General features: G+C 45.5%; 1 protein-coding gene across 1 annotated transcript in view; it reads left to right on the forward strand.

Moving 5' to 3' along the window:
- The window catches only part of rnf19b (ring finger protein 19B), a 28,415-nt gene that overhangs the window by 10,097 nt on the left and 3,691 nt on the right, over nt 1–14,627 (forward strand). Inside the window, exons 2-9 of the mRNA XM_010745705.3 lie at nt 960–2,205; nt 8,580–8,779; nt 11,632–11,776; nt 11,860–12,022; nt 13,584–13,698; nt 13,794–13,934; nt 14,039–14,228; nt 14,306–14,440. Coding sequence (XP_010744007.1) covers nt 1,544–2,205; nt 8,580–8,779; nt 11,632–11,776; nt 11,860–12,022; nt 13,584–13,698; nt 13,794–13,934; nt 14,039–14,228; nt 14,306–14,440 — 1,751 coding nt within the window. The 5' untranslated portion in view covers nt 960–1,543. The remainder of the gene's footprint in view (nt 1–959; nt 2,206–8,579; nt 8,780–11,631; nt 11,777–11,859; nt 12,023–13,583; nt 13,699–13,793; nt 13,935–14,038; nt 14,229–14,305; nt 14,441–14,627) is intronic.

The raw sequence follows: 14,627 nt of genomic DNA on the forward strand, positions 1-14,627 counted from the left end.
TGTGTCTTCATCTGCTGAGGTGTTTATTCAGAAACCACTAAACAACACACACACACACACACACACGAGACAGAAACACGCACAGGTATGAACATTAGTTTACTTACACACTGAACATTTTGAATCGAGACAGCAAAGTGTGTGTGTGTGTGTGTGTGTGTGTGTGTGTGTGTGTGTGTGTGTGTGTGTGTGTGTGTGTGTGTGTGTGTGTTTTTATGTCTTCATGTTCATTTACCAGCAGTGTGTGCTCAAAAATGTGTGTTTGTTTTGTGTGTGTGTGTGTGTGTGTGTGTGTATAAAATTATCACTTTTCACTTGTGTGTGTTCATTCAGTGTGTGTGTCTCTTACAGGCTGGAGTGTGTCTTTTGGAGTGTGTGTTTTTTACGTGTGTGTGAGCATTTTTGGGTTTAAAACTGTGTGTGTGTGTGTGTGTGTGTGTTCATTTACCAATGAATGTTTAACTGCGCTCACGCTTGTGTGTGTGTGTGTGTGTGTGTGTGTGTGTGTGTGTGTGTATACACACAGTGCCAGAGTCACAGAGTGGGTCGCTGTTTGCCTCGCTCATAGTGAGCGTCGCCATGGCAACGGCACTAGCAGCGCAGTGTGAAGTGGAGGAAGAGCTTGTGGTGCTCAGTGTGATGGAGAGAGAGAGAGAGAGAGAGAGAGAGAGAGCGAGAGCGGCTGGTTTCACATGCGTACGTGATTGGTCGGGCTGGTTGATGATGTCATGTGTTTAATTAGCGGTTTAACCTTCTAATGATGTTTACCGTGCGCGTGCAGTTCAACGTTCTGTCTGTCTATTTAGATGTAATTAGCACGGCGAGTTCGTCAGTTCATGGTAAGAAGAGTTAAAGGAAGATCACACACACACACACACACACACACACACACACACAGAGGTGTGTGTCATACTGAGCATGCTCTTTGTGTTAACTTCCTGCTCTCTTCTTCCTGACAGAAAGAAAACGTTCAGAGAGAGACAGAGGGAGAGAGAGCGGCGTTCAGAGGAAGACGAGCCGCGGAGAGGCAGTGAACGCATCCGGAGAGGATTAAACACAAACCGAGGAACTGTTCCAACACTTGAACTCGAACTCTGTGGATTTTTTTTAAATCTGTTTTTAAAGGAGAGTCGTTCACCGGAGCTGACATCAATCTGTCTGACCTCGACATCTGTCCGTTAGGTCGTTTTTCTTCTTTGTGAAACATTCTGAGCGTTGAGTTTAAAAAAAGAAACTTTATGAGCTGACGGGGATTTCTTTTCTTTCTTCACTCTGGAACTCGCCCGGTCTCTTTCATTTTCATTTCGTACCTCCCCGTTATCTCACTTAGCACATAAAAAGGAAGGAAAGGAGGTGACTCACTCAAGTTTCTCAAACAGGAACTTGAATAACATTTGCATTTCAGTTTGGCTTTCACAAGAAGGACACAAGTCCTCCCTTGTGTGTGTGTGTGTGTGACAGTGTGTGTGTTTGTGTTGCTGAGTGCGATACATTAACGCCTGTCAGGGCACGATAACCAGCTCTGTGTGTGTCCTCTGGGAAGATGGGATCAGAAAAGGACTCGGAGTCACCTCACTCCTCGGTGAGCGGCGTCCCCAACCCTAAGTGCCACCCGGCGGGCAAACGCCCGGGCCGCATCTCCTTTCACAGCCTCTTCCACAGCAAACGGGGCTCTCGGGGCACCAGGGGCCCCAAAGCTGGAGCGGCCACCCCTTTGTCCCATCATCACCACACACAGCAACAGCTGCTCCCTTCTGCCTTGAGCTCAGCGCCCGCTGCAGCCTCTGCTACGCCCACGACGACCACCACCACAGCCGCCACGCCGCCACAGGACGCTGCCTCCAGCACCCCTTCAAAGCCACTCTCCTCCAGCCAGCCATCCCTGGGTGGAGCCCCCTCCTCCGGGGAGGCCAACCTCCTGGAGTGCCCCCTGTGCCTGGTGCGCCAGCCCCCCGAACAGCTCCCCGAGCTGCTCGGGTGCAGCCACCGCTCTTGCCTCTGCTGCCTGCGGCAGTACCTCCGCATTGAGATCACAGAGAGCCGAGTCCAGCTCAGCTGCCCCGAGTGTGCCGAGAGACTGGCCCCGCAACAGGTGGCGGACATCCTGGATGACGCGGCCCTGCTGGAGAAGTATGAGGAGTTCCTGCTGCGGAGGTGCCTCGCCTCCGATCCAGACTGCCGATGGTGCCCGGCCCCGGACTGCGGGTAAGACACTGTCTGACATTTACAGCTCTGTCCTCTGTGGTCATCTGTGTTTACTCTGCTGGCTTCATGTTCATGTCTCTGACTTGTTATTTTAACATTTTCTTGTCTATAAAAATCTCAGAATATTTGGAAAAAGCCCCGTCACAAGCTCTGAAAGCTGAAGTTTACATCTTTAAATTGCTTGCTGTGACAGTTCAACAACTCAAAACTCAACCAGAGGAAATATTAGATGATCTGAATATGTTGTTGTATCATTTAACAGGAGATTTATTCAAGTGTTGTAACTGTGATTGGTTCTGAATGTAGTCGAGGTTACAGTCAGTCTGTCCCAGTTTGAGCTTTGATTATTTCCATCTTCCTGTTTGTGCGAGATCAAGTTACCTGATCAGAGACTAAGCACACAAACACGAGAAAGCTTTACGGCGTTCATTTCTCATTTGCTCAAAGGTTTGCGGCAGTACTGACTTGAACACTTGACTCACTTTGAGGGGAATTCACCATGAGGCAATAAAAGTACTTGTAAGGAAACAAACTCCTGTGACTGAGACAAAAAGTGAAAATGTGGAAAAGCCCAGGAGGCATTTTGTGATTTCTGTCGGATTCGGTTTGATTAGATTCAGGAAGTGAAAGAACCTATCGTCTGGACAGTTAAATAAAATGTTTATCGTGATTAAAATGAAGAAGTCACAGCTGTAACATCCAGAGCTCGACCCAAGAAATCCTCAGCTATTAACTCACATTAACTAACCGCCAATTATATCATCATGATCATCTCAGCTCGTCTGTTTTCCTTCACTGCCTCTTCCTCTTTGAGTCACTCGCTGTTGTCGCCTGGATTTCCACATGAATAACGATATTTCTACATCTGGGTTAAAGACAACAGGAGCCAGCCGGTGTGACGTTGAATCTGAAAGTGGAGGAGAGAGACTGTATCTGGGTTAGAGGGCTGTGAAGCTCGCCCTGCGGTCAGAGGAGGGGAGAGTCAGATTTGGGTTTTGGAGGTGGAGCAGCAGCCCTCGTCGGGTTTCTGGAACAAATGAGAGGCGTTTGTTTCATCATAGAAAGCAGGAGTGATTCATTGTGTTTGTGTTTCTTGTGTGTGGGAAGGAGGAGCGCAGATATTCAGTGATATTTTTCTGCTGTGGTTTTGTTTGGTTATACCGGCATTGTCACGGGGGAAGGCCACAGCGCGTTGTGTTTGCATAGATTTGTCGATATGCGCCTTCATGTGCGTCTTTCTCTGTGACTCTTATCCTTGGTGTTTAATTAACATTTTCTGATCTCTGGCACGCATTCAGGAACGTTCAACAAGTCTGCAGGTTGTGAAACTCGCAATCTTCTTTGGTCCTCAGGGGAGCACAGGTCGTGAAAATCAAAGGAGTGTGAGCGAGCTCAGCAAATCTCATCTTCAGATTGTGAGATATGCACAAAGTGTTTAAAATGGCACGGTTCATCGTCTAAGTGCAAACATGTGATTTATTTTTTAAAGAAGAAATAATATTTATTTTCTCTCCTACAAAGAGAAACTTGTCATCGTCGCTCAATTCAACACAAATAAAGGTTGATTCTTTAGAAAGAAACTTTTATTATGAAGTTCTTCCCGGAATTTACTGTGAATAGTTTTTGTGTAACAACGTGTAAATTACATTTAAAAAAAAGTTATTTGTCACTTTATATAAATTATTATCACATCACTAATCACACTCTCTAAAAACTAGAGTTTGAATTTTACCCTTTATAATTAGAAAATGGCACCACAACAATAATTTCTACAGCCGCAGTTTGAACAAAAAAAGGCGTTCAAACTGTCCCTTTGTTGATTTTTTTAAAACCAGGTCACGTTGTTACAAAGAGTCACTTAAAGAACCAACAGTCAGTATCTCAGAGAACCTTTACAAGGAGAAAAATGATTATTAAACACAAAAGTGCTGCAGTTTGTGACGTATAAAATGGATCCTTAAGGACAAAAAAGCTCATCAAGAATCAGCCTGAGTCAGAGCCATGTGAGCGCTGAGTAACGGCAAACATCCATTTCTGTTTTTTACAGTTCCTTGTTTTTCTAAGAGCTGATGTGTTCAGTTAAAGCCGGAGCATGAATCTGTTTCACTCCCAGCGGGGATGAAAATGAACCTCGAGGGTCGTATTTGATCCTCATTATATCTGTTGTTTTAGGCAGGCTTCCATCTTATCTCATCTCTACGGTACTTTCTCTCCGTGTTAGCCACAAATTGTTTGTTTGCATCATCGGTTTCATAGAAGAAGAGGTCGACCGCCGGACTGACCTACATATTTAACCAGGATGAGCGTCTGTCTGACGCCAGCAGCGACTCTCAGCCACCTCTTTAAATCAGACAAGTCCAAATTATTATTCACCACAAACAGCCCGGCGGGCCAGAGGCAGAGACGCAGCTCACTCTACACACACACACACACACACACACACACACACACACACACCTGGCAGCCACAGCTTCAGACTGCCGGTCACTGGAGAGGTGACTTCCAGAGAAGCGGTACAATAGGTGTGAATTTCACTGGTATAACTGTGAATGGAGTGTGTGTGTGTGTGTGTGTGTGTGTGTTGTGTGTGTTACATGTCAGTCCACTTACGGGAAAGTTGTGTAAACCTGATATGTAACCTTTCTTATCTGAAAGATATCCAACACAACAATGAAATTAACATGAAGTCAGTTTAGGTCCAATCAAAACACAGTGTTTGCCTGTTTAACGTCTGGTTAGAAACATAACAAACATCAGATTAAAATATGATGTCTGCAGTTTACGATCGGAGTTTTATAGCCACAGATTCAGCCAGTGACAATAAACTTAAATAAACATTTCAGTGTGCAAAGACTCTGTGTGTCAGCTCTGTGATGAACCGGCGACTTGTCCAGGCTCCAGCCAGACACGACTGTTTTGATTTGAGTCGATGCGGTTTCCTTGTAACTTTCCTTGCAGCGTTTTACCGTCTTTGAGTTCATTGTTTTTGTTTTTACGTCCTGCTTTTGTTCGCCGTCATCAACAGGCAGCGGTTCTCCTGTTCAGACAGTTAACTGGTGGACAAAGTGAAGCTCTGAGCAGCTGAAGAGACTTAAGATTATCACGTAAACACTCACAATGAATCACAGTGTTGCTTATCGATACATTCAGTATGTGAAGGTTGTTTTGTCTCCAGTAGATCAGAAACATCAGGAGAGCTCGCATTGCGAAACACGATGACTGCAGAAGCTTCCAGATATCTACAAACCCAGACAGTGACACATCGCACTAAATAAACACTCTCTGTCATCATCTTAAGCGCCGTAGCAACAACACAGCCGTTCACCTCTGACCTGCTCTTCTCATCCGGCCAATAAGGTCCCGGCTCGTATGATTGTCAGGCCCGAGTATCCAGTGAGAACAAAGAGAGTGGCTCCTCCGCCGTCTCCTCCGGCTGTCAGTTGCTATGGAGACTATCGATGCTGCATAGAAAGGAGTGTTGCCAGGGGTAACAGGAGTTGGGACCTAATTAAACAGATCAATACCGGACTCTCTGTGTTCATGTTGTTCTTTGTTGGTTAACATGTAACGTGTTGTTAACGTTTTCCATGTTTTCATCCGTGTGAGTCAGTGTGACGCACGCTCACTTCGTCCCGGCGTTTGAATGCAAGCTGCTATTAGAGCGCATCTGGGGTGTGTAACGTCGCATTTACAGGCTCAGCAGGATTCCCAGGTGGCTCTTGGTGGAGCTGAACAACCGACAGGACTGTCTGTGCACGTTTCCACTCAGCACACAGCGTGTCAGCACTCATAAAACTCCTCCGCCTCTCATCCCTCCTCGTCCTCCGCCTCTTTTGTTGCCTTTTACATCTACATGATCCCACATGCCCCTCTTCCCCCTCCTTGTGTCATTTTGTTTTATCTCTCTCTCTGGTTTTATCCTCAAAATGTCAGCACAAAAATTGCTCTCAGCGCCGCATCGATATCCACCTATCGGGAGACGGCGCTGATGTGGAACGCTCTCCCAGAAAAAAAGCTGTCGTGGCAACATGTGCTTCGTGTGGCAACAAGTCAGATGAAGAGCACAGATACACGCTTCTGCTCCGTCTTTACCTTTACTGAGCTCGTCCACTCCGCCCTGGACTTAAAGGTCAACTTGATGAAAAATGGGTTTTTTGGAAATAGGAAATCTTGTGAATATCTCGTCTATTACTCATCACAAACGGCTGTTCTGTTTCTGTTTAGACGAACTTGAACTGGAGCTGAGGTTGCACAAAAGAAACCCTGACATCTCCATGTGTGTCTCTGTTTCGCTTCACTTGAATCAAAAGTTATTTCAGCGTCTAGTCAGTTTGGTGACCGGTTGACCTCCGAGCTCTGTTGTAAACACCATGATGATAGCATGAGAGCTGGTTTTGCAGAAGTGCTTTTTTGCAGAAGCGATGTTTAAATCCTCGCAGATGATGCACGGTGAGGTGTCTCTGCAGGAATGCCAGATCCTGCCTCATCTTGTCCTGAGTAAACTCCTGCCTCCTCTTGATATTTGTTAATTTATTCCATCCTGAGAAGAACAGGCCTGTCGTGACATCTGAAGAGGTGGTAATAAGAGACGTGTTGGGGCCGACGTGTTTGGAGGCGTGCCAAAACAATTACAAGTTTGTCGTGTCATCGCAGAACAGTAGAACTCGAACGCCCGACCAGAAAACTGGCATCGTCTTTGTTTGTCTAAAAATGTTAAAAGCTCCTCTCGGCTTTTGTTATCACTCCTCCAGCATGTTTTCACCCACTTAGCTTGGTGACAATATTTGATGACTGGTCTCCTTTGTGATTCCTTCACTGACTGACAGCCTCTTTAATTGCCTTTTTTTTGTGTCCTTACTGTTGCAGACTGTCACTCTTATTGCTATATTTACCGTTAACTAACAGTGCTAACTTTAGCACACGGCAAAATAAATGATCAGTCTGGTGTGCGTGTGTTTTTCACAAAGCTACCTGTTTGTTTGTTTTTATCTCTATGGAGAGAGCTTTATTGGTTTTGGGTGCGTCTGTTTGATTTTTGGCAAGAGCATCAAAAAAAAAATCTCAATGCAATTTGGTGGGAAGTTAGACCACAAGCCAAGAAACAAGGGATTAGTTCAGTGCATGTCTTTATCTTGTAAGATTTACGAACATTTTTTGCTCCCTCTCATGACTCTCATGACCCGTGATGCACAAAAATTAATCCCCAACCACTAATCTAGATCATTCTCCCCTGCATAACATGTCTGAAGACAGCCTCAGGATAACTAACGTCACTGTTTGCTCCCGTCTGTCTCAGTATTGAACTCTGTGAAATCCAGATTGATCGACCTCATCCCGTCTTTGTCCTCACTCCTCTCCTCTCTTAGTGTTGTTACTAAGTGATTACCACATTGATCAGATCTTCTCTCTCGGTCCACAGAGAGATTTCCAGGCTGTTTAATGTGACATTTTTATGTCTTAGAAACTGAAGTTGAGGCAACAGTTTGCTGCGTTTTCTAAAGTTACATCTCAGTTATGTAATGTTTTGACAAACTTGGCCGCTTTGGTTTCTACGATTTGACTAAAGACCAGAGAATAATTCATACTTACTTTGGTGACTTCTTCTTTAGCGCCACCTTGAGGCTCACATTGGTGGATTGCCATGAAATTTGGTACATTTATGTCCCCGTTGGGATGAATAGTAATATTTTTTTATCAAATCAAAACTTCACTCTGTCCCATCAGCCTCAAAGATCAGCATCGTCAGGCCAGTTTGTTCTTCTCTAGGCTCGCCATATTTCACACTGACATTGAAATCATTTTAATTTGATTTGAATGTTTTATTTTGGTTCATCTGTCAGTTGATTAATTTCACTTTTTGTGTTTCCGTGCTGTGCAGGCAGAGGAGAATAAACTCTGTTGAGCCCACAAGCTGTGAGCCACATTTCCAGATGTGGCTTTATGGCAGATGTTGACTGATAAATGTGGTGCAGCCAGCTGGTTGGTTCTCAGTGTGATCAGCAGTAATGACTTAATTTCTTATTTCTCCGTCTTTTGATTTAAAAAAGCTTTAACATACTGAAAGATTGTCAGTCCTCGCCTCAGAATATTTAGTAAATGTCTCTTTTCTGACTCATCGTGCCTTTGTGACGTTATGTTGCCTGTTTTATTCAAACTGGCTTTTGTCTCGTCTCGTGTCTTCATCTCCTGTTGTTGCTTGTGTTTTATTGTTTGCTTCTTTTTTTGTCCTGTGGTTTCATTTTTAACGGTTTCTTCCCGTAAAGCACTCTCTGACCTTGCATTGTGAAAGGTGTCTCGCTAAAATAAACTACTTGACTCCTTCGGCGCCCGCATTATTCAACATCCCGCTCTCTTTGTCCGTCTCTTCCTCTCAGATTTGCCGTCATCGCCTCGGGCTGTGCCAGCTGTCCAAGGCTGGTGTGTCGCAGAGAAGGCTGCGGCGCCGAGTTCTGCTACCACTGCAAACAGGCCTGGCATCCCAACCAGACCTGCGACTCGGCCCGTCAACAGAGGGCACAGTCCCTGCACACCCACAGCAACCACTCGCCCAGCTACACACAGGAGCAGGGGCCTGGTAAGTACCTGGAAAACACACACACCTGTGCGGCTCCCTGGAAGGTGATTGGATCAAAAGCAACCACAGTCTGACAGATGCCACAGCTACACACACACACACGGTGTGCAGATGTGTGTGTGCACACATACAACACACAGATAAAATCTTTTCCGGCAGCATTTCCGCTTTGAAAGTATTTTTTCACACCTCTGAAACTCTCAGTCTCCTCCGTCTGTCAGAGCGCTGAGTCGAACTCGTCTCGCATCTGTTGCAACGACTCCCCGGCGTTCCCACCGCTGGGTGAAGCATGCAGCGTTCAGCCGAGCGTGAGACACTATTTATATCACAGCTTTCTCCTCTCTATAGTTTCACGACTGCAGCACTCTGCATCCTGTCACACTGCATCTTAAAACGGCACCACAACATTTCACTTATTGTCTTTTAAAGGTTTCACAACACTATGAGCACATAGACGCCTGATTTTTTGTTAGTTTGAAAAGAATAGGAGATGACAAACACTGGACAACATTGTAGGGACGCGTGGAGACAAAAATCCTTCATGCATCATGAAAAAGAAATAATGTTACAGCATGAAAGTGTGCAGCTGTGACGTACGTGTACGTATGAAACCTATTTGCTCTTTTGCAGGTGAAGTGACAAAGTCATTTTTTCCGTTATCCAAACTGCATCTGTCCGTTCCTCTGTTGTGGGCAGGTCGGGAAACCGCAAGTTTTCATACAAGCCGACAACAGAATTCCAAATCTGGCCACTAATTTATCCAGAATGTGAACCTGTTCAAAGAAACCAGAACAAAACAACTAAACAGCTGCAGACGACAAACACTGTCTGACTCACACGTGACTGTTTGTGATTCAATATTTGAGCGACCATGAAAGGAGACGGAGATGTTTTGGGTTATAAAAACAATCCAAATATTCTTAAAGTCTCCTCCGGTTTAAACATGATCTTCTCATTTGGTATGTCCAACTTCACAGCACTTAAAGTTATGCAGGATTAAGAGCGTGAACGCTTTGATTGACATGTGGGTGCTGTTACAGGTGGTTTGCTCGAACACACAGGCGTCATTACGTCTGCCAATGATCCACGTCTTTGCCAATTTTTAGATTAGGCAAAGAGGCTGAAGAGGCAGGACTGCCGACATGGACACCAGCACCACAAACCTGCAGGGTGACATCACGCATACGCTGTCCATGATTTTAGTCTCTATAAATGTATCCACCTCAGCAGTTTATTCACAGAGAGACTTTATGTAGGCCACGTTTGTAACGTGTTTGAACAACGTGTGAATAATCAGTTAAAAATATGCTCCGGGGAAAAAAATAAAACTCACTCCTGCCCGCTCAGTTGTGACATGTCAAAACTTTGAATCTCAGTTCCCTGTTCGGTTTTAAAACCAGTCAGCGTCATTTATAAAATAACTTTTACAATAACTGAAACTATTCTGGGACTCATCACATGGTAGAGAAGAACTTCCCCCCTCGTACTTTTACACAGAAGGGAAAAATAAGAAGAAATGAAATGATGAAACTTTCTTCAACATTTGACAAACAGCTCTTTGTGGTTTCAAACGTCATCTCTGACGTTTTTTAAGTTGTATTAAGTAGTGTTAGGTTGATTCGACTGTCATGTCTTACTGCAGCATAAAGACTGGAAGCAGGAGGAAACAGCCTAACTGCCTCCTCGTCGTAGCTCCATATTTACAGCACAGTGGTGTTAACCTTCAGATTCATCACCCCGGAGGATGGATGGAGCCACCCACAGGTTTCTGAAGAGCTGTCACCATGCTACCAGGCTGTAAACATGTTTATTTCTGCTGTGAAGTTGTGACATTTGAACATGGGGACTTATGGAGACTGACTCACTTCTGGAGCCAGCCTCAAGTGGACGTTAGAGGAATTACTTCACTTCACAGCCATGTTGGTTTCTGCTTGGCTTTAACGTACTCGTAATGATGATAGATTCAGATCTCTACAAACACCCGAGCTTGTGCGTGCAAACATTCTCGTGTGTTTCTTTAATTCCACTTTGATTAAAACTCTATTATGTAAATCCCTCCAGCCGTCCGCTTGTCTGTCTGTCTATCAGAGGAACTGACAACCGTCCAAAAGAACCAAACTGACTCATAAAAGCATCCCGTCTGTCTGTCTGTCTGTCTGTCTGTCTGTCTGTCTGTCTGTCTGCCTGTCTGTCTGTTCACACCTGCTGCTCAGTCGACTGGATGCAGAAAGATGTACCGAGAGAGAAGAAAGAACTGAAAAGAAAGTGTGTTGAGTCGTGTCGTGAATGCAGAGTATACAAACAATAACAACTAGTCCAACACACACACACACACACACACACACACACACACACACACACAGAGCTCGGCCCTTTTTAAAGCGCAGAGAGAACGTTGCCAGCGTCCAGAGCTCAAACACTGAGTGAAGTGACTTTGTTTTTCTGGCCTCTCTCCTTTTAAAGTGCATTAGAGGAAAAAGTGCTGTGACTGTCCAGTCCATTACTCTAATGAGGTTTGATTTTCTGTTGCCAACATAAGAGGAAACGACGACTAAATGGGGCCATTGTGGAGCTTTTAGTTTTTCTTACATTTGAGATGTTTTGACCGTTTTTTTTTTAAGGTTGTTGGGATTTTCTGGAGGCGTAAAGCTCAGCTCTGATCTACTCGATAAAGTTAGATTATCAAGTAAAGTTTATTGATTGTGAGTCTTCATTTCTCAAGCTTGAGATATCGAGTCCAGCTCGGTGGCTGAGGAGTGGATCAGGAGTAGGTTCTTGAACTGGTTCAGGATTCGACAACAGTCAACAATATACGTCATATCTTTGTTTGTTTGATCCCATCTTCCCTCCAGCCGATGACATCAAGCCCTGCCCTCGCTGCGGCGCTTACATCATCAAGATGAACGACGGGAGCTGCAATCACATGACCTGCGCCGTCTGCGGCTGCGAGTTCTGCTGGCTCTGCATGAAGGAGATCTCCGACCTGCACTACCTCAGGTACTGACCGACTATTTCACGTCTTACATGCAGCTGCTCTGTGTTCGGCTTTCTCTAAATGAGCTCTTCTTTCTCTCCTCAAGTCCTTCTGGCTGTACGTTTTGGGGGAAGAAGCCTTGGAGCAGGAAGAAGAAGATCCTGTGGCAGTTGGGCACCCTGATCGGAGCTCCGGTCGGCATCACCCTCATCGCAGGCATCGCTGTTCCCGCCATGGTCATCGGCATCCCCGTTTACATCGGCCGCAAGGTGAGAAACCGGAGAGGAAGAAGCTTCAGAAAGAGAAATAAAGTTCAGAGATGAGGAACTCTCACTCTGCTAACTCTGACGTTTCCTTCCATCCTTTCTCACCTCTAACTAAGACGTCTGTCACACTGAGCTCTCTTTATGGTCACTTCTCTGAGCGTCTGTCTTCGTCCACGCTACTACGGAAACCAGAAGCGGCGAGCCGCAGAGCTGTGGCGACACACACAAATAGTTTACAGCGTCGCCACAGTCATTCTTTCGCAGCCCTCCTCTGGTGATTAACTGAAATTTACGACATTGTGGAACAAAAACCTTTTTTAACTTTCAGTTTGATGCCCTGGTTTTCTAGAAATGTCAGAAACTTTCAGTTCCTTCGCCCACCGCAGGAACAGTTTCAATGACATCAACGATCACGCTGACCGACAGACAGACTGCTGGGACTTCACGGGAAAGTTAGTCAGTTAGAGTCTTTTAAAATCATCTAAATTTAAGTTTTTTAATTAATCCTTTGACATAAGACACAGACAGCTCTTTTAGAGTCAGTCACATTTACTTGACGCATTCAGGAAGTTAAATAAACATTAATTTGTTCACTTTTAGTTTAAAACTAAACATCTTTTATTGGAAACCGCTCGTTTCTCACATTTCTTTGGTTTGTTTCTTTATTTTAATCCTGATTCGTCTTTAAATGTTGAATTTGGACCTGCAGATGAACTGAAATTCCTCTTTTGTCTCCACAAATGTGAACATGTGATCATGACTGTGTCATATCTTTGTAGTTGGTTATGTTGTTGAAGGTGCGTGTGGGCGTTCCACATTAACAGACTCCAGCGCTCTCTTGTGGACATTAACAATATGGCACGTTACAAGTCTTGAAGCTCTGACACGGCGTGACGTGGTTGACTTTGCTTCTTCATTTCAAAAAAGCATTTCACAGCTTCAGTCGTCTCTTCAGGAAATGCTCTCGTGCTAATCTGAGCGTTTAGAGAAGTGAAACAGTCGATTCACGATGACGAGTTAGGACACAGATTTAGTTGAACGCTGTTTTAAAAAAAACCCTGTTTATGTTTCCTGTAAGAAAAGCTGTCTGTAGTGTCACTCCTGTGGTGAAACTTGTGGTTAGTGTTAGTTTCAGTGAGTATTTGTGGATTGTACTGTTTGTTTCTGGTGTGAAACTGTCACCACTAACCAGTATTTACAGGAGCAAAGCTTGCACTGAAGACAGAGGGGTCGTGTCCTTTGTGTTGTTTCTGGGAATTTAAAGGTTTTAAAAACCTCAGGAGGAGTTTACTTTCTGCAAATACACCCAAATTACACACGATGGTTGTTTTTTTATATACTTTGAATTGTCCTGAAATGGAGAGAATTTCTGAAAAGTTACATTCCTGACGGTGTGGAGAAAGATTTGAAACATCACGTGGATGCAGAAAACGTGGAAACATTTTAATTAAAAGAAGCTTTTTTTGGGGAGAAATCCTGGACTTCTTTCCCGTCTGTGTTCAGCTGCAGCTCTGAAGTGTTTGACTTGTGTGTTAACTGCCTCTTCATCTCTCCTCTGCTGCAGATCCACGCTCACTACGAGCTGAAGAAGTCGTCTCGTCACAGGAGGAACCTGGCCATCACGGGAGGCGTCGCCCTGTCCATCATCACCGCCCCGGTCATCGCGGCTGTCAGCGTCGGTGAGAAACTCGACAGGACTTTGTTTGAACTCTCTCTTCTTCTCTTTCTGAAGTTAAAGGTTCTCACAACTGTTTCTGTTTCTGTCCCTCGTCAGGTATCGGCGTGCCCATCATGTTGGCCTACGTGTACGGCGTGGTGCCCATCTCTCTGTGCCGAGGAGGAGGCTGCGGTGTCAGCAGAGGGAAGGGACGAGGTGTACGGATCGACTTTGATGAGGACGATGGTCCGATCACAGGTGAGAACGAGAAGGACGTCAACATGTCCTGTGCAGTGGAGCAGCAGGGTGTTCAAATTACACCACAATCCACAATAAAGAGCATCCTCTGTCTAATTCTGCAGTGGCAGACGCGTGGCGAGCCCTGAAGTCTCCGAGCCTCGGCGAGAGCAGTCTGGACGGGGCGGTCAGCGGCCTGAGCACCACCTCCCCCAGCGAGGGGCTCTCCGTGGCTCCTGGCACTCTGGGTGACACGCCACACTTTAACACGCTGGCAGGTGGCGCTCTGGGAACTCGCACGGGGAAGTACAGCAGGTGAGTCTCGGTTAACGGTTTGTTTTTCTGCTCGGTAATGATGCGACATACTAACGTGATTACCTGTTCTCCTCCAGGCTGGAGGTGCAGGCGGGGGAGCTGGCTAAAGAATCAGCCCAGAGGGAGACAGGCAGCCTGGGAGCAGGGAGCGACTGTGCCAGCACCCGTGGCATGGCCGGATCCATCATCTCGTCCTACACACTACCTGACAGGTGACGCTTTTGTCTTCTTCTGTGGCGTCTAATCGCAGAGTCAGTCTATGGATTCATCCGTCTGATGAACCGAGGACGTAATCTGATGTTTTGATGATCTCATGTTGCATAAATCTCTCTCTACATCAGCGGCAGCTTTACTGAGCAGACAGTGAACCACACAACTCCTCCAGTGCATCATGCTTTA

This window comes from Larimichthys crocea, chromosome XIII (assembly GCF_000972845.2).
Source record: "Larimichthys crocea isolate SSNF chromosome XIII, L_crocea_2.0, whole genome shotgun sequence".
Taxonomy (NCBI): domain Eukaryota; kingdom Metazoa; phylum Chordata; class Actinopteri; family Sciaenidae; genus Larimichthys; species Larimichthys crocea.